Below are 27,456 nucleotides of genomic sequence, written 5' to 3' on the forward strand. Positions count from 1 at the left end.
TTAGACAACGGTCACTGATCGAATCTATCTCGATCTTTAATAAACTAAATATTAATATTTCGTATACAACTTAAATTTTGATACATTATGCCACCAACTCAGGCCCGCATATAGATCCTCTTACAACGTGTAAAAAATTTAAGAGAAAAATAAACATGGGACTCGTGAATAAAAGAAAGCAATAGAAGATTCGAATAACTCTCTCTCTGTGACAAAACATGAAATAAAAACCCAAATAATGTAGTAGTATCATTATATTATTTACACACAGGTGAAAGTTTCTCTTATAAAAAAGTTAGGTGGTGGGTTGATCACGTTTCAAGTCCATTTCCACCTGATGAATGGTCCATTGCATGTTTTCCAATTTCTGCAAGGGGAATTTTCCTAGAAAATTAGAGGGGGGGTTCGGTAGTGCAGCCTAGCATCGAATGGTACGTTCTCTTTGGTTGTAAATTTATCAGGGAAAAGAAAGTAGATATTTGAAGGGTGGGATTTTCTTTTCCCTCGTTTTCCCATGATAAATTTACATGCAAAGTGAAGGCATCATAAGTAAGAATTGAAGTTGCTCCAGATTTTACCTTCACTATGTCATGGTATTGCCTGGCTATGGTATCAAAATGAGGATCGACACCTTGGTACTCACGAAGCCGTGTGACCTGGTAAAGAAATTGAAACACACATTTGTTTTTAGTTTTCCTATTTTTGGTTAGCTGCAATAATCTCGGTCTACATGTATATCCTCACATAATAAGTGCAATCTCCGACTACAAATCAGATGTGTGTGGAAGATAGACTGAAAAAACCGTACACTCAAAGTCGTGTTGATTAATAGAATAGTTTGAAGCATGGGGAATGAGGCAGCACTTCAAAAGTAAATTTATTTTAAGCCTGTAGATCATCACAAACTTTAAGATTTTATTAGTATCTATGTAACTCTAGAGGCTACAATTATATGTAGTATTAGTAATTCTTGTCGGTCAAAAGAAAAAACCAATCAATTTTGCCCTCACGTAATATCTGGATATAATTTGATAACTCCACAAATCGACACCTTCAGCTTGGAAGAGTGATGTGCATAGCAGGTCAGCAACAATGCACGATAATCCTCTACACTATCTCATACTTCAAGGACCGTTAAATTAACCAGCAAATGAGTTATATGTGCAATGCAAACAAGAACTTAATCTGATCATAGCTAAAAACACACTACAAGAATATGGAAGCTCACCGCTTTATTGTATGCAAGTGAAGCTTCATCTGTTGATTCAACCAAATATTTCCTGGTGAAAGCAAAGTACGTAAACACCGCTGGCCAACAGTTAACCAAGTATTATTTCAAATATATAATAATTACCTGATTTTGTGGAGTGCGGGAATGGTTTCCCTAGTATAAGTTTCAAGCAGGAGAATATGCTCTAGAACTCTTCAATAACAAATCAAAACAATTTGTTAGCAATCCTCCTTAAATGGGACATTCCATAAACAACTTCTGTATGTTGAAATTCAATTCCAAGAGAAATGTCAGCAGCAGGAAAGAAAGACCTTAATTTAGCACTCATCGTCTCACATCTCTTGCATAGCCAAGTCTTTTGTAGTTCATCCTATAAAAGGCAGAACAATTAGCATATTGCTCACAGGAGTCTCTCAGACACAGAAAGTGCTATGAATAGCCCAAAAGAAAGGCCAAGGTATATTTTGAGACAACTGTGATACAAAAACTTACATATTTATGTTGATGCCGGAGTTTTACATCTTTTACGAGCTTAATAAGCACCCCAAGAATCTGCTCCAAAACCTTGGATAGAAAATATATTTGAAAGTACATGCAGATCACGACACCAACATTAATGATTACACATAGTCAGGTAAAAGAAGTCATATAAGGATAATAGATCATCAAGAAAGTACAACAGCTCTGCTTACATTGTAGTATTCTGCAAATTTTCTGTCAGAAGAATATAGATCCTCTCTCCATGCTAATTCTTCTCTTTCTATCTCTTCAATAATCAACTTCACCCTGTGATATGTCAAAAAGGTTAAACTTGTTTCAATCTATGATTGCTAGAATCTAGAAGGAAAGGCATGCTGCATGCATGTCATTTTGCAGAGTGAATGTGTGTGTGTGTGTGTGTGAGAGAGAGAGAGAGAGATAGACCTTTCTGGAAGTCGAGAAGTCATGCTCTGGTGACCAGTTCGTGAATCTAGGAATCCAGTGTCAAAGATAGTCCAATTACAAGATAGATCTTTACAATATTAAGTACTATGAACGAAAAACTCAATATGCACAAAACATTAAACAGTTCTGATGCAAACCAATCTCAAGAGCATGAATGGCACTGACCAAAACTCATTTACAATGTGGAGAGTAGAGATAAAATGTACACTAACCAATGTCATCTATCACAATGGCTTCAGCTACCTTGTCACACTTGGCATCTAACCTGCTGGCAATTTCACGGGCAAGCAACACCTGGTATTCTGTAATGTCCTGCATTTTCAGTAAATTGGAAACACTTTTAAACAATAAACACTGCTGTAATAATACTAAGCAATAAGAAGAAAGTTCAGATTATAGAAAGTTCAATTCTAGAAATGAAGTCAGGAGAAGAATTTTCATGCTGTTACAAATTGCATGTAGACAGTAACATACATGATTGTCCTTCATTGTGCGTTGTTACATACCATTGATAGCGGTGCCTGCTGAAGTTGGGTTTGCCATAAATAGGCTGGAGTTATCCCAAGGAACCTATTAGGGACACCACCAACCTCAGGTTCGGACGAGTCGGTTGCTCCGAATGAAACTGGAATGTTTGCTGATGTCCCCGCTCCAATGGCAGATAAATTTGTATGATTAGTCGAATTTGTACTTGAGCTGATAGTGACACCAGTACTTGTACTATCAAGCGAGCTCCTCGACGCTACACTCCATTTTTCAATTTCTTCCTCATGAATCTCACCATCTTTGGAGATCAGAGGAAGCCTCAATTTTTGAGCAGCTTCAGCAACAACCATCCGATGCTCAAGGGTCTCGTAAACCTGAAAATAACTCTATTTCAGCCATCTCCTTCAGCTCAGGTCTTAAATATAATATCCAAAGCCAATTCTCATCTATCTCATTCAACCTCAACTTAACAACACATTGGACTAAACCAAACAGAAACATACATATAAGCACAGCATCAGAAGCTTTAATCGTGTATGTTAATACTTCAGTTCAGACTCTAATTGACATAATTTTGTGCACGTGTTTGCAGCAAATCACATCCATTCACTTTCAAATGTCTACCAAACTTTAATATTACTCGTAATTCAACGTTAGCAAACTGTTTGGAACCTGAGGCAAGCTCTTCAAGCCCAGCTGCGGATAAAGTCCCTGAATATCGCGAATACCGCCCAAATTAGCCACGGAAACCGCTTGCTGATACTCCTCCACCATCGCAATTGCCTCTATGTAAATCGCCTGCAAAATTGCACCGACACTCATCCTAATTTAAACGAGGAAACCTCCAAATCCGGCACTGCAATTAGAGGAAAAAATCGCATAAATAGTACCATGGCTTCCAAATAACGCTGCCTCTCCTTACACATCTCTTCTCTCGCCTGCATTGCCAAATCAATCAAAAATACGGAAATTGAATTCGATCACGAGAGAGAGTCATTAGAAGCGGGAGAAAATTGGACAATACGAGCTGGAGATCGTAGTAGGTGGATTTGGAAATGAGAGAGCCGTCAGGTGCCAAACAATGGCGCTCCAGCTGATCCATAACTTGAGCGATGTCAGAGGGAAGATTTTGCGAGGCGAATATTTTCGCCATTGATGAATTTCAGCAGCTTCAATTTGAGTTCAATCCAACAAATTTCAGTGCTCTCTCTGAATCTCACCGGTTTCCAAATTGAAATGGGGGATTACCAAATGGCGTGAAGTGTTTTCAACTTAAAAAATAGAGAAACACTAAACATTTCCTTTTTTCAAATATTTACAACTAAATTAAATAGGAATACTTAAAATTGATAGAAATCAAAACAAGACTAAAGTCTCAATTTGGTCCTTAACATATTTGCATTTTTTTTCCAAAACATTATCTTTTGAAATATTAGGCCCCTCACATTTAAAATTGGATCACATTTGGTCCATTTTGGACGTTCCCGTCAATTTTTTTACGGTATTAATTACTGTGTCACAAATCCGTCACTAATCTATCACTAACTGGGAGAAACTGATCTCTCATTAATCCGTCTACACATGCATAAAATTAGTATTTATAAAGTATATAAATATAGGTATTTACTTTATTAGACTTTATAATTAAATGAAAGTGTATGTAATTTTATACTTATAGAAAAAGAGCCAAATTTTATTAGGCTATATATAGGAATATGTAAATACGTGTCCGTCGATTTTCAATAATAAAATTTAGAAGTACTACGTTTTGGTACCACTTAATATTCTATATTTTAGTTAGTTAATATATTACTTTAATTATCATTATTCTAATAATAGTACTTTCATGCTTCAATTTCCTCCTAATTTATGTAACTTACACGTAAATGACTAAAATGACAATGTATAACAGATTGGTGACGGATTTGTGACTCGGTAATTATAACCGTCAAAAATTTGATGGAACCGTCCAAAATGGACCAAATGTGAGGGACCAAATAATTCAAAAGATAATATTTTAGACCAAAATAAAAAAACGCAATATATTAAGGACTAAATTGGGACTTTAGTCATCAAAACAATTTACATTAAATACGTACAACCTCAAGAAAAAGTTAATTAAAAATTACTCCTCCTTATAGTACTTTACATATTAAATGATTTTTCAAATTCACAATATTTGTAAAAAAGTTGAAAAAATTTAACCAGAGTGACATGAAAATGTACGTCGGCGGAAATGCGACGGCGGAGACAAACATCGTTATAACGACCAATTATCAGCCCCAAATTCCTACATTTTCGCCTGCAAAATTTCGTTAGCTTCTTTCATGGAAAAGGGGAAATCCAAAGATTCTGCAGGAACAGTCACCACTTCTTTGCGGGTTCTCCACTTGGATAATCATTATTCTAAATCAACCCCAATTCCAAATTCCTTTTCTTTCTCCCGCCAATCTCGTAAGCGCTTGTTTCCCCTTTTCTTAATTTTCTAGGGTTCCGAAATTCTTGATTTTTTCGAGCTTTGCAGAATCGCTGAGCTCCAATAGGAGAAAGGCTCCAGCTTTGCTGAGTTTGTGCCTGGGAGTAGTGGGTTGCAATCTCGAAGACATCATCGATGACTTTGCCGAGATTGCCGTCGCTTTCCCTTCTGATATCAAGGTATAAAATTGGGGATTTTCAGAAAATTCGGTTTTATGATTTTTCAATCAGCTGAATTTCTTATTATTGGGGTTTTGATTTGTGATTTGTAGATGGTATTGGTGGCTATTGCGAGAAGAAGGAAGCTGCTGAATGATGATGTGTTGATTGCATTAGCTGATAGTTCATGGGAGATATTAGATGTGTCTGGTTCGGATGTTTCGGATTCCGGGCTTTGTCATGTTGTCAACATCTGCCATAACCTTAAAGCAATCGATATTAGGTAGCTGTGATTGAATCTTTGGTCTCATTGCATCTACTCGTGCATAGTTACTTAGAAAAGAGGCTTTTGTTGTTGAAATAAGGAGTGATTGAGCCTAATACAGGAGCTTTCACCAGATTCTAGTGCACATACATTAATTTTGGATAGTTTTGATTTTTCATGCAGTTGTCGATTGTCTCCGAATTAATACTCAGCTGGACACCTGAATGTTTACATGTCTTATACGATCAATTTAGTGAACAATGTAGCTGAATGTTTACGTCACTTTAGTTAATGACGATGGCATTAATTCGCCACTTTAGCTTCCTTGATGGCATTAATTCACAGGAATTGATAATATTGTAGTCATTTCAAATTCGGCAAATTTCTGTCAAAATTTCTTTCAGTTGCTTAAGTTTGTACCCATGACCACTCACGTACTGGCGTGCTCCGTGTCTTTTGTTCAACAGTTGAAGCTCAGTTTGCAGCAAATTTTGCATTTTAGTTCTAACTAGACATATCTCTGTTTCAGGCTTTGCACAAGACTGACACCAACAGGAGTTTCTGAGCTTCTCCTGCATTGTCGTTCACTAGGGATATTAAGATGGGGGTAAGTGCATTATGCTTTTATTGCCTCATTGCTTTTACCGATTTATAGAGATTAGTTGTTGGTGGGAAGTTCAATGGATTATAAAGATTTTATGCATGTGTTGATGCAATAGTACATTATTTTTATACTGATGGTAGGCAACTAGGCATACACCGTAGACAAATTCATAAAAGTGTCAAGAGGCATAATATGGCACAATGATGCGTCACTCAGTGATATTCCATGCTTAAACTTATGGTATAGGAACACCAGTGCAGAAAAGTCTTACGGAGTAGCCAATAAGGGTAAATGGGGAGGTGGGACATGGGAGGAGGAGCTTTAGACAATCGATGGAAAATTGATGTTTATCTTTCTCCTTCCATGAACTAGTCATGAAAGTTAATTTCGCTGACAGCTACTTCTAAAGAAATTGATGCATTTTGATTGCTAATTCTTCTGGCTATGCATTTTGTCATCGCGTGGCCCATTTTATTGGGTTTTGACACGGAGAATAAACCTCCTAACTGGAAATGAACCAAAAGTTAGTATTGCAGAGGTTGCACAAGGAGTGACTATGTCGTTCGTAGATGTTTGAGTCTCTTAGAGCCCAACCTCAATGACGTAGGGGGAGACTCGTGGGAGGATCTTGATGCAGTGGAGCTGATTCAAGGTGCCTCGCTTCGTTGGCTTGTCTGGGTATGCTGTTTCTTTTCACTCGACATTCATGTCTGTGACATGTGGTAGTTTACAAAATCTACAATCTTGCTAACTCGCCAACCACTATTTTACAGCCAACAATCGACAAGGATTCCCAGGAGACCTTAACTTCTGAGTGTCCGGGGATTGTGGTCAATCTGAAGCCATCTCTTTTGGGTTACCGAGGAACTGAAGTTCCACGAGAAGCAGTAATGCACCTTGCATTAGATGACCCTATTGTTGAAGATATTGATCCGAAAACGTGGGCAGTTTCTGGATGCAAGCCATCTAGGACTCCACTTCTACCAGCTGCATCTCCTAACGAACTATCCATTGCTGAAAAATTTAGGCTAGCGTTCCTGGATAGAGATACTCAGTTGGCACCAAAGAGAGCCAAAAACACGAGGCAACACCAACGGCGTGCTGAGAGGGAATGGGTTACGACGGATATGAAGGCAAAAGCATTGGCACTTGCTTCCAAGGCTAATAAATCGATGAACCACCGGAATTTGTGAGCCGAAACTTGTGGCTCAAAACTCACTTTGGATGGTTTTCTATAGGATTATAAATGGGAATGGGGTGTGATGTACATGCGAGTTGGTTTCATGTTTGAGGTTTCTTTGCCTTTGCATTTGTTAGGGCATCTCCACTATGCTCCAATTGTACTGTATTTTTTACTGTTTCAATAGTCAATTGTGTTATTATATCATTGATACAGCTATGATTTTGCAGTTAACCAAACAATTTGGTAGTTTTGTTTCATTTCAACAATTGGCATAATATCCATAACTGAAACAAATGATACTTCCTCCTTGAGATACAAAGTATGCGAACATCCCAATTTTATTGAACCCCTTGGATGGGAATGTAAGCTTCCACTGAATTTCGAGCAAGCGATTTTCACCAAGAATATCGATGCACCCGAAACCTCCTCACTGTTTGCTTAAATTACGAATGACATACTGAAGGATGCCTCCATGGTCAAAGTAAGCCAGTTCGACCTGCAGAATCAAAATAAGTCGGTCACACACTCCACCTAAATCATATTCCGTGTCTTTCCTATTTTGATAACCTAGGAAACGAACGAGATCTGGAGTTGCAAGGAAAAAGAGCAAGTTCGTACCTCAGTGTCAAACCGCAAGGTACATGTGAAAGATTTTCCGGCATCTGTTGTCACAGTAATATCTTGTCCAGGCCTAATATCGCTGACCTTCGCTGGAAGGTCTATGGTGTAGCGCTCATGACCCGTTAAACCAAGTGTTTCTGCATCCTCACCAGCCTTGAAGCAAAGTGGAACTATACCCATGCCAACTAAATTACTGCGATGAATCCTCTCAAAACTCTTTGATATCACAGCTTTGACACCCTGGTTTAAAGAATGGTCGACAAGAATAGAGTTAACGACTAATTCTGAATAAGAAAAGCAATGTGTAACATATAAAGACAGTATTGCAATTACCACTCACCTGGAGCATTGGCCCTTTGGCAGCCCAATCCCGAGAACTACCGCTACCATACTCTGCTCCAGCAATAACAATGGTATCCTGCCCAGCTGACTTGTATCTCTGAGGAAAGATCATATAAAATCACAAGACAACTTCAGTCAAAATATATATATATATAACCCTACAGTTCTCCTCCCCAACCCCTCTAATATAAGTATGTTGTGTGTGTGTTAGTGTGCATGGCGTGTTTGTGTCCGTACCATTGCAGCATCATATACAGACAGCTTCTCCCCTGTTGGAATGTGAATGGTCTTTGGTCCCACTTCGCCGTTCAGCAGTTTGTTCACTATTCTGATATTGGCGAAGGTACCCCTGGCCATCACCTCATCATTACCACGACGGCTACCATAGGAGTTGAAATCCCTTCGGTCAACGCCACGCTCCATTAAATACTTTGCAGCAGGACTATCTTTGTGGATACTTCCAGCAGGAGAGATATGGTCAGTAGTGATACTATCACCAAACAACAGCAAGCAATATGCATCCTTCACTCCACGGGCACCAGGTGGGTCCATCGTCATGCCAGAGAAATATGGAGGCTTGTGTATGTATGTTGAGTTTGGGTCCCATCCATAAAGACTCGATGAAGGTACAGCTAACAGATTCCAAAATTCATTACCCTTTGTAATGGCCTCATAAGTACTCTTGAACATTTCAGGAAGGACGCTCGACTGAACAACCTGCACAAGTACAATTCAAATCCAATTTATATATTGGTCCCGATCTGTATAATATTAACAAATATGGATAAGAAAAATATGCCTGTGCAATTTCTTCACTGCTAGGCCAGATATCCCTGAAATAAACACTTCTCCCATCTTTTCCAGTTCCAATTGGCTCTTTCTCAAAGTCGATATCAACCTGGAAAGTACAGCACGAGAAGGAGAAACAAGGTAAATATTTTTGGCAAATTCCATGGCCAACCTGGCAACTACATTAAATATAGCCCTCATAACTTTATGAATGGTTTCTGACCAAAGAACAGAAAACAAACACATCTAGCCCACCACACTTTTGCTTGAGCAGAAATGGACGAGTTAGTCATATTACAACATAGTTTGAGATCTATATATCTGACTGCGTATCTGTAACAGATTCGAATACCTAGGCAAGGTCCACTGGATAGTATAAAATTAAAGCTGATCACATCCTTTCTATTTGTAAAATTAATTATCCAATGCATACAATGAGTTTTATGAAATAAAGATTGCTAATATAACAGCATTTAATCAAAACTTAAGGCATACCGTTCCAGCTAGTGCATAAGCCACAACTAACGGAGGTGAGGCAAGATAGTTAGCTCGGGTCAATGGATGAACACGACCCTCAAAGTTTCTATTTCCAGAAAGCACGGCAGCAGCAACAAGGTCTGGCAAATCAGAAGAAGGTACTTCAGTACAATACAACATATGAAAGTTGAGAGACCCACATAGCATAACTTCGTGCATTTTATATTGACTACATGCATTCAGCACTCAATAACACCCATTCCCACCCATCGTCAAAGATCAGTGCTATATCCAAAGCAGAATACTTCCAACATACCTAAATTTTGTCAATAAAAAATATTGAAATCTATAGCAATTAAATTTTGGTCAAGTGACTGTTGTGTTGACCAATAAAGGAGGACAAAACAATCAGCGGACAATTTTATCAAAAAGTCCAAGAGAGGGAAACACATAATACCATTGTCAGCTATAATTGAAGAGACTGATTCATCAAGATCTCCAGAATTTCCAATACAGGTTGTGCAACCATAGCCAACAATATTAAATCCTTGTTGGTTCAAGTACTTTTGCAAACCACTACAAGAAGTAAAGACAAATTACTATTGATGGCAATGGTATCGAACCCAAGCAGGGGGGAAATCCCCATATGAGATCCAATAGAAAATATAGTACCTCTGGAGCAAATATTTTGTCACAACACCAGAACCTGGGGCAAGACTTGTTTTTACCCATGGCTTTACCTGTCCAATAGTTATTACACTACACATCAGAAATCATAGCAGGAAGAATCTCACCATCAGTGACACTCAACAGAATTGAATAGAAAGAACAAATAAAACAAAAGACAAGCATATAACACAAACCTCTAACCCCAGCTCACAAGCCTTCTTTGCAACAAGAGCTGCTCCAAGCATGACACTCGGGTTTGATGTGTTTGTGCAACTTGTAATAGCTGCAATAACAACACTTCCATGCCTCAGTTCTGCAGGTTGCCCTTGGAATGAGAACTTCACTACCTTCTCTTGTTGTTCCTTGGGTACAGCAAAACCCTGAATAAATAGCAAAGAAAGTTATAAAACCAAACAAACGCAATCAGAAAATAATAATAATAATAATAATAATAATCATCATAATAATAATAATAAATATATAAATAATGTCTATGCCACATGAGAATAATATGGTCTATATTTTTCACATCTACTAGTCATCCAAAGGAAAATCTTATAAAATGTTTATCTACCTTGAAACCAACTTTATTATCCAGACACGAGTGCCAATCAGATTTCATATCTTTCAAAGGAACTCGATCATGAGGCCTGCATAACACAAAAAGGATTTATTATGTGTGTTTTTGTCAACTCTTTCCATTTTATGATGAGAGAAATCATTATAACTCGATCAATTCGACGCCAGAAAATACATTTAGCATACCTTTTAGGACCTGAAATACAGGGTACGACTTCAGCAAGATCCAACTCCAGATACGATGAGTACAGTCTCTCTTGTTGAGGCTGTGCAACCAATACTCTTGAGTAAGCCACAGTTCTCTATCATTATTACAAAACAACTAAGACTAAAAACCAAAATGTTATTATTGTACCTCCTTGTAGTCTATGAACATTTTGTTTGCACGCAAGTACGCCTCTATCATTTCAACCTAGATAAGTTAAGGAAAGAAACTCCATGATCCCTGGACTCAAAAAGTTGTGGGCATTGTTGCAACATAAAAATATGAATACCAACCGTCTCATCACTCCTTCCAGTCAACTTCAGGTATTCTAATGTTACATGATCAACTGGGAAGAATCCCATGGTAGCTCCATACTCGGGAGACATATTTGCAATAGTCGCCCTATCCGCCAAGGATAACTGACCCATTCCCTCACCTATAAAATGGAGATTAATAAATAACTTCTAAACCATTACAAAAACATATATAACCATTCAGTTCACAGCAGAATTACCATAGAACTCAACAAACTTTCCGACCACGCCATGTTTTCTCAGCATTTGGGTGACTGTTAAAACAAGATCAGTTGCAGTGACCCCATCATGCAATTTCCCAGAAAGCTTAAAACCAACAACACCGGGCAGAACCATGCTCATTGGCTACAATTAGTACAAGGAACAAGAGTGATATTAACTGATTGGAAAAATACGAAAATGAATGAAAGGAAATTACAAAGCAACTAATGTTACATATCCATAGACATGAGAGAAAAAATTTGCTACACTAAATTTGTATTTTGATGAGAAAATCACATGTTGTCAATTTCAAGAAAAAAATAAGAGATGGTTATGCAAAAGAATAGCACAGTATTACACTATCATAAAGGGCATCGCAAAATATTTCTCCAATGAAAATAGGTATAGCATAAACAGGTTCAGATATCAGAATAAACAATTCAAATATATCTTCACCAAAAAGTAAATCTCTATATAATCTGCAAAATCAACAAAAGTATAAATGGTATAGTACATGTCAAAAACAGCCACAGCTTACCTGCCCAAGCATTGTAGCCTCAGCTTCAATTCCACCAACTCCCCATCCAGCAACACCCAATCCATCAATCATGGTGGTATGAGAATCGGTACCAACAACACTATCTGGGTAAAGGATGCCTTCAGTATTGAAAACAACCCGTCCAAGATACTCCAGATTCACCTGTTGTTTTTTACATATCATCAATGTGAGATTGAAGTATTGTACAAAGTACAAGTGTTATGCTCATATTACAAGCTCCCATATCTGGAAGATATTCAGGTACACAACTAGAGTTCAAGATCAAGATCAAGCTAAAATAGATTTTGAGTTTATCATTAACACAACCGATGATATGTGCCATACCTGATGGACAATACCAGAACCAGGAGGGACAACAAGCATGTTGCGGAAGGCAGTGGATCCCCATTTAAGAAAAGCAAACCTTTCTTTGTTTCTCTTGAATTCAAGGTCCATGTTAGCCTGAACAGCATTTTCTGATCTGGCTACATCAACCTGAACTGAGTGATCGATGACAAGATCTACAGGAACCTGGATACATTTGGTACAGATAAAGACATCATCAGGAGCCATTATATGAAAGAGATTACACAAGAAAACATGTGTATACACATCATTTCATGCAACTAGAACTTTCAATGTGCATGTGTATAGACGGTCACATAACAATACACAATTGCTTAAATCTAAATATCATCCTTCAGCAAGTACCTAAATAGAAGATTATAGCACAAACGGAGAAGATACTTACCAAAGGATTGATTTTGTCTGGATTGCTACCAAGGTCCTTGATAGCCTCCCGCATAGAAGCAAGGTCAACTACGGCTGGAACTCCAGTGAAGTCCTACAGAACATAATCCAAAAGACAAGTTAAAATAACAAACCAGAGTGTATACATCAATTGTCAGTACTAGAAATGTGTATGCATCACCAAGATCATTTCTAATTTCCCCCACCTGCAGCAGAACACGAGCTGGCTTGAAAGGGATCTCGACTTGCTTCGGTGCAGACTTTTCCCAATCAATAATTTTTTCCACATCCTCCTTGGTGACTTGGAAGTTGTCACAGTTTCTAATGGCCGACTCTAGGAGTATCTTGATGGAAAATGGAAGTTTGTCTGCAGCATGACACCATCATTAGAAGAAAAAAAAATGAATTCTTGTTACAGGACTAAAAAATAACACAGGAGTGACACTGGAAGAAGAAAGAAAAAACAGAGGAACCACAAGAATGCAGCCTTACCAATTCTAGGATCGTTAAGGGCAGGAAGGCTATAGAAATTCCCAAATTCACCTCCTGCAGGCCTTGGAAGTCCAGATAAAATTCCATTGAAGGGATGTTCTGAAGCTGCATGTTTAGATAAACCTTATATTAAAACCATAACAAAAACTACAAAAGTACAAGCTGGAAAAATGCCCATTTACTTTTCTCAATGACAATATGATAGCATCTAGACTTGATCACTAGACATTCATGGCTTCATGTGTGTGCATATATGTATTTGTGTCCATACATACACTTGACAACAAATCAAGCAGTTACCTCAATGAGCCCCTCACAAATTACAATAAAATCACCCATGGACGCATGTCATTTTAAAGATTGAATTTTTATCAAGTCCAGACACCTTCCATATAAGTAGAATTGATCCAAATACATAAATAGCTATCAATTAGTTAATATTTCACCAGAACAGTTATGAACAATTAGTTCTCCAGCTGATCTTAGCAATACGCCCCACCAACACTAACACTTCATATCTAACTCATACATATTCAAACAAATCCATCGAAATCAGATAAGATCAGCGTTTGAACAGCAATCACAACCACTCCGCCAAAATCAGAAAGCATCGCTACAAACTACACTTCAAAAACATCCCGATCACCGAAAACACATCAATTACGAGCTCTGGAATTCGTCAAATCACAAAACGAACTCTACGCTAGCAATCATCGATTAGATCACAATAGAACTCAAAATCAGTGAGAACACATCCGTCATACCCATGGTAGCGATCTTCCGCTCGAGAGCAGGCGAGGCAGCTCCGATCTGAGCTCTGAGACCGACACGAAGCCGCGAATCAGCTCCGCGACTCCACCGGAGAGCCGACGAGAAGCTCGTCGATCGGCAGGAAGGAGGCGCTAAGGTTCGACAAGGCGGAGGAGAGAGAGAGGAAGCGAAACGAAGTGCGCGAGCTCTGAAAATGGGAGACGGTGATGAAGAGGTTGATGGTGAAGCGTAGTAGGTGGATAAGAACATAGAACCGATTAAAATAGATATTTAAGGTCAGAAACCCTAAAAAGGCAGTGAGAAATGCCTTTTTTTTGTTACCGTCTATAGATACGGAAATGTGTATGTATACATGGCGGGAGTGAGTGTGTGAGCAACGAGCTCCTGTTTTTTTTTTTTTTTTATTTAATTAATTAATTTATTTATTTATATGTAGAGTGTCTACTATAAGCGGACCCTCTAATAGTCCCGCTCTTTTTGTCCACCGCCCTAACTTTTTATCCACAGTTTCAAAATTTTATTTCCGTCGCGACAGTGGATACTTTTAATAGCCCAAGCTTTTTTTCATTTATGTTAATTTAATTATAATTAAATTTATCAGACTATACGTACTTAGAAGAAAATGGCTATATGCGACCTCCGCCAAGCGCGCCGCATTCTCCTGGGCGGCCTGGTGTTGCACCTCTTGAATCAGAGAATTCCACGCGTCATTCCACAACTTGTCCATTTCAGTCCACAAATTATAGTGAAATGAAGTTTGAGTAATGAAAAATTGGAATAGTGTGAAAATAATGAATGAAATTGGGTGTATTTATAGGTAAATGAAAGTGAATTAAAAAAAAATCGTATCTGGACCGGCACGCCTATTCGCCGCGTCCGCCTCGGACCGGCGCGTCCTTGCCCCGAAGACGCCGGATGAGACCGTCCACCCCGGAAATGTCGTCCGCCTCGGGGCAGACGTGCTCCCCACTATAGATCGCCCCGGGATCGCCTCGGCCGGGCTTATAGGCGCGGCGATCCCATAGTGGATACCCTAACATGCCAACTATTAAACAACTTATTAGAAATACAAGACAGCCCATTCGAAATGTCACGAAATCCCCCGCTCATCGGGGGTGAGGTTCGGGGGTGTCCTCAGCGTCGAGGAATATACCAGAGGCGGAGGAATCATAGTATTCAACTATTCATTGCGTCTAAAATTGTAGTGGGTGGTTGATGATCAAGTGGCTGATCTGGACCGTTGAATATGGCGACGGACGGCTGAGATTGGACCGAGATGTATGAAGATTTTATTTCTTTTTGTGATGGAGACACATGGACTTGTCATCATATATGTCATCCACGTGCGAGTAAAAGATAAACATTATCCTATGAAACTCGATAAATTCAATAAATGGTTAATGACTTAAAATCCATGCTGTAATCAATATTTTAGTTTTTTATAAAATGAAGACTAATACTCCTAACAAATAGAATAATCAATCACTTATGAAGGATATAGGAAGTTCATTAATAACTACTGATAAATGATTCATAATTAATATTAGGAAATCTCATTTAAACCTTATTATAGCTTGTATTAGTTTCATACTATTATTGACGACCTTATGTTAATCTTAGGAAAAATCAATTGAATTTCTTGGACAATTTAATTCTTCCATTAAAAACTAGTACTACTTGATTTGGTAGTGAAATTGTCCAAAACATGAGCCCATATATTTATTTTCATAATTATGAATCAAGGCCTATTATAAGACATGTAAAAGCCCTATTAAGTTGCAAGCTGTCACCTAAGAGAATCCACAGATCATCTCTCTTATCCTCACGTCCAAGCCCACACAATATAGTTACGGAGTAGTAGTATTTTTTCGAGGTTACTAAATTAAATTATTAGGTCTATTCATATATTTTTAAACAAATTTATTTATTATGTCTTTTTAGTGGTTAGTAAGGTAAAACGAAAGCTAATACATACGTGCCAATTAAATAAATAAAATGAGGAGGAAGATACTTAAGCCTTTCTGGGCTTATTTATATCAAATTGAAAACCTATAACAAAAGAGAATCAAAATTTTGAACACAAAACATGCTTGAAAGTGATACGTCATCCAAAATTACAAAAAAATATAAGAAGATCAACTCGACACATAACAATATCAAAGTAAGTAACATATGTAGAAATGAGCTGAAAAAGGTCAATCATCACAAAGAACAATACATGAAGTGGTTCGATTCATATTCGTATGTTCAACTATTTACTCCCTCCATCCGCTGTTAGAAGTCTTATTTGAATTCGTCATGGATTTTAAGAAATAAAAAGAAAAATTGGTGAAAAAAAAATAGTAGAACGTGAGATTTATTTTTATATATTTGTTTTATAATAAAATTTGAGGAGAATGAGTGAGTGAAAAATGAGGTCAACCTACCATTTATGAATAGAGTGAACCAAGACTCCTAATAGCGGACGGACTAAAATGGTCAACTGCAGTGGCGGATCCAGAACCCGGAAATGGCGGGGGAGGAATTTAAATATTAAATATTAATAAATTTAATACTTAAATATTAACAAATTTAATACTTAAATATTAATAAATATTAATATTTAAATATTAAATAGTATTTTTAATAATAAAATAATTAATATTATATTAATATTTAAGTAACACTAGCTTCGTTAATAAAATATAAGACTAAAGTCTCAATTTGGTCCTTAACATATTGCGTTTTTTTATTTTGGTCCAAAACATTATCTTTTGAATTATTCGGTCCCTCACATTTGAAATCGAATCACATTTGGTCCATTTTGGACGGTTCCGTCAAATTTTTTACGGTTTTAATTACCGGGTCACAAATCCATCACTAATTCGTCACTAACTGGGAGAAACTGATATGTCACTAGTCCTATATATATATATATACACTCTCACTCTCCCTTACCAATCTCTCAAACCAAAAACTTGTTCAAGAAATCACTGACTCACCAATGGCAGCCATGGCAAAAACCACCCTCATCTCCTCCCTCTCCAAATCCCACACCAAATCCCTCTTCCACGGCTCCCCCATCCCCATCAAATCCACCCCCTGCCACATAAAATCCTCCGCCACCATCTCCACTGCCGCTTACAACCTCGACACTTTCAAATTCAACCCCATTAAGGAGTTTGTCGTCTCCCGCGAGATGACCCGCCGCTACATGACCAACATGATCACCTTCGCCGACACCGACGTCGTGGTCGTCAACGCCGGCCTCTCCTGCGCCTACGAGCTCAGCAAGAACCCCAGCGTCAACGTCGCCATCATCGAACAATCCGTCAGCCCCGGCGGCGGCGCGTGGCTTGGCGGCCAGCTCTTCTCCGCCATGGTCGTCCGCAAGCCCGCCCACCGCTTCCTCGACGAGCTCCACATCGCATACGACGAGCAGGACGACTACGTGGTCATCAAGCACGCCGCCCTCTTCATCTCCACCATCATGAGCAAGCTCCTCGCCAGCCCCATCGTCAAGCTCTTCAACGCCGTCGCCGCCGAGGACCTCATCGTCAAGCCAAGCGGCGTCGTCGGAGTCGTCACGAACTGGGCCCTCATGTCGATAAACCACAACACCCAGTCGTGTATGGACCCCAACGTCATGGAGGCCAAGGTCGTCGTGAGCTCGTGCGGCCACGACGGCCCCTTCGGCGCCACCGGCGTCAAGCGCCTCCGCAGCATCGGGATGATCAACACCATCCCCGGGATGAAGGCCCTCGACATGAACATGGCCGAGGACGCCATCGTGAGACACACCCGGGAGGTCGTCCCGGGGATGATCGTCACCGGGATGGAGGTCGCCGAGATCGATGGCGCCACCAGAATAGTAAAGATTGAACTCTAATTTGTTAAGATCTTATTAATTTGATTTCTGATTTAATTAATTGGAACTGGACAACATTTAGACTAAAGTCCCAATTAGTGACAGATTAGTGACAGATCAGTTTCTCTCAGTTAGTGACGGATTTGTGACCCGATAATTAAAACCGTCAAAAATTTGACGGAACCGTCCAAAACAGATCAAATGTGATCTGATTTCAAATGTGAGGGACCGAATAATTCAAAAGATAATGTTTTTGACCAAAATAAAAAAAAACGCAATATGTTAAGGACCAAATTGAGACTTTAGTCAAAATATAAACATGTACTATCATTTGCAAATATGTATTATTCATTTTAAAATATAAAATTATTGTAATTATTATTCAAAATCATTGTAAATATTATATACAAAAGTGATATAAGTAGAGTAGTAAATATTTAGATTTTAAAAATATTTAAAATGTTTATTTTGTTACATATAGAATGCATTGATCACAAACTATAAGTACTTTAGGATAAAAAAACTTTAACACAAGATTAAAAATGATTTTAACTAAAGAATAAAGATAACAACATACTATATGCAAATTAGCGTAAAAGTTTAGATTTTATAAAGTATTTAAAGGTATTATTTTGATAATAAGAAGAAATATGAATTGGTAAAATAAAAAAGTAAAGAATGGAAAATATATATTCTTGTTGTGGATAGAACCCTAGACTTCTAGTTAAAAAACCCAACAACCAAACCATTGGGCTACTACATTTTATATGACTTTTATTGAAAGCAAATAGATGGCGCCGGGATGACTTTTATATGACTTCTAGGTCGTCCCGGGGATGATCGCCACCGGGTTGGAGGTCGCCGAGATCGATGGCGCCCCCAGAATGGTAAAGATTGAACTCTAATTTGTTAAGATCGTATTAATTTGATTTCTGATTTAATTAATTGGAACTGGACAACATTTAGACTAAAGTCCCAATTAGTGACGGATCAGTTTCTCCCAGTTAGTGACGGATTTGTGACCCGGTAATTAAAACCGTCAAAAATTTGACGGAACCGTCCAAAATGGACCAAATGTGATCCGATTTCAAATGTGAGGGACCGAATAATTCAAAAGATAATGTTTTGAACCAAAATTTAAAAAAAAACGCAATATGTTAATGACCAAATTGAGACTTTAGTCAAAATATAAATATGTACTATCGCTTGCAAATATGTATTATTCATTTTAAAATATAAAATTATTGTAATTATTATTCAAAATCATTGTAAATATTATATACAAAAGTGATATAAGTAGAGTAGTAAATATTTAGATTTTAAAAATATTTAAAATGTTTATTTTGTTACATATAGAATGCATTGATCACAAACTATAAGTACTTTAGGATAAAAAAACTTTAACACAAGATTAAAAATGATTTTAACTAAAGAATAAATATAACAACATACTATATGCAAATTAGCGTAAAAGTTTAGATTTTATAAAGTATTTAAAGGTATTATTTTGATAATAAGAAGAAATATGAATTGGTAAAATAAAAAAGTAAAGAATGGAAAATATATATTCTTGTTGTGGATAGAACCCTAGACTTCTAGTTAAAAAACCCAACAATCAAACCATTGGGCTACTACATTTTATATGACTTTTATTGAAAGCAAATAGATTTCTACACTCCACGGAGGGGGCGGATATGCTATTTTTGGCTCGATTCAATGAAAAGTTTAGGCTCTCCGAACTGCCGGGAGGGGGCGACCACCCCCTCCTGCCCCCCTCCCCCCGATCAGCTAGTGACTGAAATTCCTAATAGCAGGCGAAGGGAGTAAATAGTTGACAATATTTATAATACTCCCTAAGTCCCACTTTAGGAGTCCTGGTTTATCATTTTTTTGGTGTCCCACTTTAGGAGTCCCGGTTGGAATATTCCATAAATGGTATTAGGCCTCACATCCCACTAACCTTTTTACACTCACATTTTATTATAAAACTAATATAAAAAGTAGGACTCACATCCCACTATCTTTTTCCACCAATTTTCTTTTATATTTCTTAAGACTCGTGTCGAACTTAAGTGGGACGATGGAGTATTTGATATCTATAAATGGTGAAGTTATAAATGGTGAAGTTATGACTTATGAGATCAGTTATTAATTATTATGTCTGTAAGGATTTAATGTGAATTGCAGGCTGGATATAGATGAAAAGTCTGAATCATCAACTTGGATTTAAGTGGACCTAAATTGGAGAATGTCAGTGCTTAAAGAAAACTGGTTGAAGATGGCAACATTTCTCAAAAGAAAAACTGAAAATTGATTTTTGGTTCTAATACTAATAGATTGTAATTAATATTTTGCTTAACCTGAAAGTAGAGATCAGTCAAGCTATTCAAGCCGTTTCTTTATCAAGTTTAAGTATATCGACCTAACACTAACACTAACACTAACACTAAGAGCATGCGCAGCGGTGGCGTCCGTCGCCACCGCCGTCCGCGCCGCTGGCACGGACGCCATCCGCCGCCGCTGCGCTCGCGCCGCTGGCACGGCGCTGCTCGATGTATCGAGCACGTCCGTGCCAGCGGACGCACACGTGGCGCGCTCCCATCCGTCAACGGATCGACCGTTGCATTTAAACATTTTTTTTATTTTTTTTTTAAAAAATCGGTTTTTTATTAAAAAAACCGATAAAAAATAAAAAAAAAATTCACTTCCCCAAAAAAAATATATCCGTTTATAACCGTTTTTTACACCTTTTTAATTTTTTTTCATTTTTTTACCCCAAAAATACACACTTTCATCTATAAATACCCCCAATTTCACCCAAAAAATTCACATCAAACTACACAACTCTCATCATCATTCTCCAATATCCATTCTCATCTCCATTCTCTCATATCCATTTTCATCTTCATTCTCTCATACCCTACAACATCACTATGTCCGGCCAAGACGATAACCCTTCGGGCTCCCACGGTTGGAACCCCGAATGGTTCGGTTCACAACCGTTTCCTAGTCCGGAAACGGAATATTCGGCCCCTCCTCAAACCCAATATTCGGCCGTTCCGGGTGGCTACCGTCCATACCCATTCGACGACCAAGGTGCCTCCGAAGGGCACTAAGGGTGGACACCGGAGCCTAGGCCTCGCGCCCCTTCCCAAATGCCGATTACTCCATCTCGCGCCGGTGTCCGCACACCGTACTCACCGGCGGAGATGGAAAGATTGTTCAAGGCGTACTTGGAAATCTCCGAAGATGCGGTGGTTGGAACGAACCAATCCGGCGATCACTTTTGGTGGCGCGTCTCTAGCCGGTACAATGCAAACCGGCCGCCCGGAACGATCGAGCGCAACGAGAGTATGGTACGCAACTGCATCGGCCGAGCCAACGAAGAAATTGGCAAGTTCAACGGCTATTTCATCCAGGAGTCCTGGAATGCCGGGAGCGGCCGAAGCGAGGTCGACATCATCACCGCCGCGCTGAGCACCGACCAATCCATGAATGGTAAGTCGTTCAAATATCTTAACGTTTGGCAGGAGACGCGGACGCACCCGAAGTATAAGGGAGGCATAACATCCTCCTCTAGCGGCTCCTCCAAACGATCAAGGTCGGTAGCCCTATCCGACTCCTGCTCGGAAGAAGTGGCTAGCCAACTCGCCGGAGCTAACTTGGGTAGCCCGACGCCGGACCGAGCGGTTCCCAACGCCGCCCCCAAGGAAGGAAGAAGGCGGCGGCCAACCGTCGTCGCGGCTCGACTCCCGAAGCCACTCCCGAAGCCGCTCCCGCTCTCTATGTGCCACCTCCACCCCCGAACAACTCGCTGTGGATGCTCTTAAGCCAACTCAATATGGCCGATAGGTCATCTATGACCCCCACGCAACTTGAAACACACGATACCATGATAAAAAGGTCTCCAAAAACAATTGGGGTTGATCCCGCCGGATGCGTAGTCTTATTAGGAGTTTAATTATGTAATTTTTAATTTTTAGGATTTTAATTATGTAATTTTTAATTTTAAGGAGTTTAATTATGTAATTTTTAATTTTTAGGATTTTAATTATGTATTTTTTAATTTTATTTGTAATTTGTAATATTTATTATGGTTTTTAAATGGATTTTAATATTATGGAAATGTTATTGTTTAATTGAATTTTATATTAATTGTGCTCGTCCTTGCGGAAGAGCACAGTTGTGGGTGTTGTGCTCTTGCCAGAGAGCAGGCATGAATAGTACCGCCCGGGCCCACAACCGTGCCGCTGGCAAGAGCACGGTTGTGGATGCTCTAACCCACCCGGTTTTGGGCTAACCAGTCGGGATAAATGATTATCTTTCATGCGACGTAGCATGTCGATGTACACATTGTATATGATCATTGTTAGAAAATAATGGGATAAAATTCCCCAAGCCGTGTACAGGCGGTACTCTAACTATTATAATAGAAGGAAAATACCAACAACAAGTGGAATGGAAATTACAACGGAAATAAAATAAAACAAACAAACAATAAGTCGAGTCGAGGGAAGCCCTCTTTCCGCAAGACAAATTACGCTCCGGCTAGTGCTCACGGAATGACGTATTGCCCCCAAAGATAAAACGACTTCTTCCTAGCGTGTAGAAGCACCTCAAACCAGCTAGGCACCGGCGAACTTGATGGAGTTTCGAGAATCGAGCTAGACAATGCTCCTAAAATGCACACTATGATGTAGATAACTAGAGAGAGAAGTGAGAAGGCATGTTGTGGTATATATTTTTCATTCCTCTACAACTCCATCCTTTTATAGGCACAAAAGGTGGACATAGAAGGTTATGGCATTAAGACACCATAAACCATAACATTAAGGAATTGGTGATTACAAAATATGAAAAACCAAAAAGCTCATAAACCATAACATTAAAGAATTGGTGGTTACAAATATGAAAACCCAAAAGGCTCCCATAATTCCACACGTTTCTGGCAATCATAAAACGGCAACTTGGTCATTTAGGGATCTGCCGACATGTTTGCAGCAATTATTGAGGAAGCTATATATATGTATACCGTGTACATAGAAACTGTATGATCAATTTGACATCAAAAAATCTACATTCAATAAACTAGGTGAATTTGAATTTGAATTTGAATTTGAATTTGAATTTGAATTTGAATGAACATAGGGAAACAAGATACCTAAATTCAACTAAAATAATTGTACTCTACAGAAGCTTAACATAGTGATAAATGATACTAGCTAGTATTAAAGTCAAATTAATTTGGTCGAATATTGACCAAATTATTAGCATAAACTGTTAATTTACAAATTTATATAAGTATTTGTTAATAATTTGTTGGGATATGAATAATCAATTGCGGAATCGTTTACTTAAATAAAAAATAATTTAGGTTAATCTTTATTTATTTAGATGAATTGGGATTTTGAGATATACCAATTTCTTAATAAGCCATTTCGTCTGAGACTCTGAGTTAAGTTTGTTTCATTTGTATTTTATCAGAGTTTCTTCGATTAAATAAAATACTCGAAGTAACAAAATAATGGCTAGTAAGATGTTCTAAGAGAACAAACAAAAAAAAAATACTAAGAAAACCACAAAAGCCATCGTATTCGACGTAAGCTGGATGAGACCAATGGTAATGTTACTCTTAAAATAAAATAACTTAACGATTACTCTCCAATTTTCATTATACTATAAAGAAAACTAAGTTTGATGATTTTTGTAGGCCAACTTCCATAGACGTTACACCTTATATCAACGTCACTAGCAAAGGCCCACCGGCAAGAATCACATGTTTCATTGCAATATAACAATGATTCATTTCCACACACAAAAAATTTAAAAACACGTGATATTAAAAAGCCATATGATTGCCCACACATATTGAAAAGGAATACATAAATGAATAATCAGAAAAAATAAATTTTAAAAGGTTTGAAATAAAAAATTAAAATGAAACAATAAAATATACTAGTACTAAATTTTGGTGGAAAGAATAAGGAAAAATAAATTTATAATCATAACATCTATTCGAAATTGATGGAAGATCATAAGCAAATAAACGTATTTGAATAATAATTTATTAGTATTAATTTATGACGGGTTAATAGTAATTTGAATCAAGAAATTCGGTTAATTTCCGACAAGTAGTAAATCACAAAGTTTTTATTTTTTTCGCAATTGTCTCGTTTGTACATAAAACAACTTCTTTTGATGATGTTTAAAATGACTTCACTTCATTTACATTGAAACTTCGTTTTTCTTTCATTCTTCTTATTTAATGAAATGACGTTGTTTTGAATATCAACGAAAGACGTTTTTATACAACAAACAAGAAGATTGAAATAAACTAAACTTTCATTGTTTAATAGTATTATGATTTCAAATCTTATGAGAATGCCTAGAATTTAATGAATATTCATAATGAATAAAGATTATCTCTTTTATAATATATACTAACATTTAATTTAACTTGTGTAGAATGGAATAATGTTGCTACATAGGTTTATTGTGAAAGAAATTCATACTTTCTTCTTTCAATAATCACCAGTCGTCTTCGCGGCTCCAACTTTTTAGTCTAAGCCGAGCAGAGGCTCGGCTCGGCTACAAGGCTCGTTAAAAGCTCAACATTCCTCTTTCCATGGAATCCTTCAAGCTCCTTGAGAGCCAAATCCCTCAATTTCCTAACTATATTTTCAATTTCAACACTACTTTTCCTCTCCATCAATCCTCTCACCGTTCCCGCATAAAGCCCGAAATTCCTCAGCTTCTGTATTTCGCCGTCGCTTCCGCCGCCCAATATGGCTCCAGACGCCGCCGCACAAGCATGAATCTCGCCGTATTTCTTCTTACACACATACTCGATGAACTCAAATCTCGAATTCTCATCAACGATTTCCCCCTCCTTATACAGCCCGTCCATGATCCCCTCCGACCCGCCGGCCCGGCTGATCTCGATCATAACCCGAAGGACCCTCTCCGGCCGGGCCGGGCCGACGGACCGGGCCAGCAGCTCGAACCCGAACGGGACGATCCCGTCCCCGGTCAGCAGCTCGATGTTCGGGCCGTACTTGTGCTCGACTTCGGGCCTAGGCCCGGACCCCGCCCGGTCGGTCAGGGGGAGGTGCTCGTGGGCGTAGGCCGCCGCGTGCATGAGATGGACCGCGGCCGCCGCGGCCATGGCGTGGCTCCGGTCGCCGCCCACGAGCTCGCACGCGGCCACGCATAGGGCTGAGGCAGCGGTCCTCGGGGCCGCGAAGGTGAGGTGGCGCATGGGCTCGAAGACGGCCTCGGGCTGCCTTATGGGGATGGATTTGTCGAGAAAAGAGTCGATTTCAGATTCGATCGCGTGCCAGTACCGTTGGTTTTGGGCGACTACTGACAACGTTAAGCGGCGCAGTTGCATTGAATGACTGAGATTTGGTCTTAGTTTCGAGGGAAGGGAAGAGTTGGACTTGGCATAGGAGAGATTGATGGAGGTTTTGATTGTGTTGTGGAGGGAAATGGAGTGAGAGCTGGCCATTTTTGTGAGTGGGGATATGAGGGGAAAGCCAATGGTATTTATAGAGCTGTGGTTAGATCGGTTTGACCGGTTCGATTACGAATTAATAACTCGGTCGATTCAATGACCCGGACGGTTTTTAAATTGGATTTTGTCTAGCATGACACGAGAAGCACGCCAAATTTGGATGTAAGATTTATTTAATATTCCTATAGTTTTTGTACATGTGCTTGGAGTATTATTTAACAAGAGGTTGAATAATGTTGGGGATAGGGAAACTGAGGACTGCAAGAAATCTGGGTCGTTTATGTTGTGCGGATAATATAAACTATATTTAATGGTGGAGTACAATATAATTAATGTGCGTTGCAAAACTATACGCTAGTTTTTTAATTGTGAGAAGTTTCACTCAATAATTTACTATGAATTAGTACTCTACTGGGTTTGTATATTGATTAATATTCAATGCTTATAGTCTTATAGGTAGGTAGTCTTATAGCCAGGTAGGTGTATGATCAAATATGAACTAAGTTATAGTAATAATTAATAACTAATATTAATTTTGCATATTAAAAATATCAACACAAAAACATGAATTTATCAATTTTCTTGTTGATAAACTTATGTCTTTATGTTGATATTTAAATTTACATATTGTATTGATATAATTATGTATTTGTGTTGATAATTTTAATACATATAATTGAAAGTTATTATTTATTACTGTAAATTAGTTACCACACTAACACAACCCTATATGTCTATATTTCTTTTACATTGTATTGTCTTTTTCCTACCCAATAGTTGATTTCACATATGTCATATTGTCCCTTTTATTTTAAATTATTATAGATCATATTATGATCGACACTGACAAAAAATACGATGTCAATTATAGTAAATTTGAGTCTTAATGGCCGATTGTCTATGAATTTAATATAAAAAATAACTATTGATCTCTTTTACTTCACATTTTCAATATGAGACGACTCAGATGTGAATATCTCACCATATACAACATTCAATTAAGATTTGTTTCTACCATATAGAACGTTTAATAAAGATTTTTTTTCTATGACTAAATTATATGACTCTCCCTAGTTATGAAGTTACTGAAATTGAAATTGTAATTTGATTGGAGATGTGTATAAGTACATTTGATTGGAGTTGTGTATAAGTACACTTTGGGAAAATAGAGTTGTAATTTGATTCATACTTTTATAGTCTGATTCATACTTGGGGAAAATTGAGTTTTAATTTGATTCATACTTTGGGAGTATCTTATAGTTAATTAATTAGACCCAAACTAATGGCCCATTAAAGTCCAACTAAACTCTAGGGCTTATTATGAAGCCCACTCTTGACACTATTGAAAATGGGTACGTGTAAATGTTGATATAAATATGAAATAATCACATCGGTATCATTTTACTTTCCTATTAAAATACGTTACAACCCAATAATCTCAAGAATCTCAAAATATTGAAATTTTCAATTGTCAACTGGTAGATAGTTTACAATTGAGGTCCACAAAACATTAAATATGTGTAATTATTTTCAACATATTTTTAAAATATTCTCTTTTTAGTTTGATATAATTAAGTTATTAAGATCCAAATAAATATCCACCGTTGACCTACTTACTTACCTACTTATTAAAAGTATATAAGTTCCTACCACTTGCTTGGAACTTTATATTGTTAGAGTCATAATGCATTATTGTTTATAGGCTAAATATTTAATAGGGCAAACCTGTTAATATGTACTATCAATCGATATCCCTAAAATCATACAATCAAATAAAATCTCAATTGGTCAAATGGGGATAGTTAGATGAAGCGTGTGAGTTAGTACTAATTTCAATTAATTTGTGTGATTGTTTTTTGTATCTTTCATTTGTCACGTAGCTTTTAGGAGACAATTTATATCTGATGGATGTGATTGACAGATAACACGTTACGTGCGATGCCAATTTAGTCTGATTTTCTCGAGCTTGGTTGAATAATTTTTTTTTGTTAGTTGCTTTT

The 27,456-nt window shown here is 37.9% G+C and overlaps 5 protein-coding genes across 5 annotated transcripts; 2 read left to right on the top strand and 3 right to left on the bottom strand.

Moving 5' to 3' along the window:
- Positions 1 to 162: 162 nt before the first annotated feature.
- Positions 163 to 3,927, bottom strand: LOC121775118 (AUGMIN subunit 4-like). The gene is made up of 13 exons (XM_042172098.1): positions 3,687 to 3,927; positions 3,553 to 3,600; positions 3,335 to 3,460; positions 2,683 to 3,036; positions 2,389 to 2,488; positions 2,156 to 2,201; positions 1,924 to 2,017; positions 1,724 to 1,795; positions 1,543 to 1,601; positions 1,355 to 1,423; positions 1,229 to 1,280; positions 579 to 656; positions 163 to 367 (listed from the first exon to the last, which is right to left on the bottom strand). The coding sequence occupies exons 1-13, from the start codon at positions 3,813 to 3,815 to the stop codon at positions 296 to 298; spliced, it is 1,299 nt and encodes a 432-aa protein (XP_042028032.1). The 5' UTR covers positions 3,816 to 3,927; the 3' UTR covers positions 163 to 295.
- Positions 3,928 to 4,856: 929 nt separating this feature from the next.
- On the top strand, positions 4,857 to 7,552 carry LOC121773952. Its single transcript, XM_042170863.1, has 6 exons — positions 4,857 to 5,116; positions 5,187 to 5,317; positions 5,410 to 5,579; positions 6,091 to 6,168; positions 6,702 to 6,843; positions 6,939 to 7,552. Exons 1-6 carry the CDS (start codon positions 4,990 to 4,992, stop codon positions 7,356 to 7,358), a joined length of 1,068 nt encoding a protein of 355 aa, XP_042026797.1. The 5' UTR covers positions 4,857 to 4,989; the 3' UTR covers positions 7,359 to 7,552.
- A 15-nt stretch (positions 7,553 to 7,567) lies between these two features.
- Positions 7,568 to 14,382, bottom strand: LOC121773951 (aconitate hydratase, cytoplasmic-like). The gene is made up of 20 exons (XM_042170862.1): positions 14,090 to 14,382; positions 13,326 to 13,430; positions 13,040 to 13,200; positions 12,835 to 12,927; positions 12,429 to 12,614; positions 12,084 to 12,245; positions 11,545 to 11,689; positions 11,324 to 11,466; positions 11,181 to 11,237; positions 11,012 to 11,091; positions 10,821 to 10,896; positions 10,441 to 10,626; positions 10,250 to 10,317; positions 10,035 to 10,153; positions 9,596 to 9,717; positions 9,111 to 9,209; positions 8,549 to 9,028; positions 8,310 to 8,408; positions 7,967 to 8,209; positions 7,568 to 7,844 (listed from the first exon to the last, which is right to left on the bottom strand). Exons 1-20 carry the CDS (start codon positions 14,343 to 14,345, stop codon positions 7,776 to 7,778), a joined length of 2,949 nt encoding a protein of 982 aa, XP_042026796.1. The 5' UTR covers positions 14,346 to 14,382; the 3' UTR covers positions 7,568 to 7,775.
- Positions 14,383 to 17,079: 2,697 nt separating this feature from the next.
- On the top strand, positions 17,080 to 17,964 carry LOC121775363 (thiamine thiazole synthase, chloroplastic-like). Its single transcript, XM_042172440.1, has one exon. The coding sequence runs from the start codon at positions 17,080 to 17,082 to the stop codon at positions 17,962 to 17,964; it is 885 nt and encodes a 294-aa protein (XP_042028374.1).
- Positions 17,965 to 24,352: 6,388 nt separating this feature from the next.
- LOC121773364 (heterodimeric geranylgeranyl pyrophosphate synthase small subunit, chloroplastic-like) lies at positions 24,353 to 25,724 on the bottom strand. The gene has a single exon (XM_042170194.1). It carries the CDS (start codon positions 25,448 to 25,450, stop codon positions 24,506 to 24,508), a length of 945 nt encoding a protein of 314 aa, XP_042026128.1. The 5' UTR covers positions 25,451 to 25,724; the 3' UTR covers positions 24,353 to 24,505.
- Positions 25,725 to 27,456: the final 1,732 nt, after the last annotated feature.

Source organism: Salvia splendens, chromosome 17 (assembly GCF_004379255.2).
Source record: "Salvia splendens isolate huo1 chromosome 17, SspV2, whole genome shotgun sequence".
NCBI lineage: Eukaryota > Viridiplantae > Streptophyta > Magnoliopsida > Lamiales > Lamiaceae > Salvia > Salvia splendens.

Bases quoted from the DNA above. Each gene is read 5' to 3' on its own strand.
- LOC121775118 (XM_042172098.1), bottom strand. From the start codon at position 3,815: ATGGCGAAAATATTCGCCTCGCAAAATCTTCCCTCTGACATCGCTCAA. The intron at 3,461-3,552 runs GTACTATTTATG...GCAATTTTGCAG, and splicing joins AGCGTTATTTGGAAGCCATG to GCGATTTACATAGAGGCAAT. The intron at 3,037-3,334 runs GTTCCAAACAGT...AGTTATTTTCAG, and splicing joins GCTTGAAGAGCTTGCCTCAG to GTTTACGAGACCCTTGAGCA.
- LOC121773952 (XM_042170863.1), top strand. From the start codon at position 4,990: ATGGAAAAGGGGAAATCCAAAGATTCTGCAGGAACAGTCACCACTTCT. The intron at 5,117-5,186 runs GTAAGCGCTTGT...CGAGCTTTGCAG, and splicing joins TTCTTTCTCCCGCCAATCTC to AATCGCTGAGCTCCAATAGG. The intron at 6,169-6,701 runs GTAAGTGCATTA...TTAGTATTGCAG, and splicing joins CTAGGGATATTAAGATGGGG to AGGTTGCACAAGGAGTGACT.
- LOC121773951 (XM_042170862.1), bottom strand. From the start codon at position 14,345: ATGTTCTTATCCACCTACTACGCTTCACCATCAACCTCTTCATCACCG. The intron at 12,246-12,428 runs GTATGGCACATA...AAAAAACAACAG, and splicing joins GTTCTGGTATTGTCCATCAG to GTGAATCTGGAGTATCTTGG. The intron at 10,627-10,820 runs GTAGATAAACAT...CTATTTATTCAG, and splicing joins ATAATAAAGTTGGTTTCAAG to GGTTTTGCTGTACCCAAGGA.
- LOC121775363 (XM_042172440.1), top strand. From the start codon at position 17,080: ATGGCAGCCATGGCAAAAACCACCCTCATCTCCTCCCTCTCCAAATCC.
- LOC121773364 (XM_042170194.1), bottom strand. From the start codon at position 25,450: ATGGCCAGCTCTCACTCCATTTCCCTCCACAACACAATCAAAACCTCC.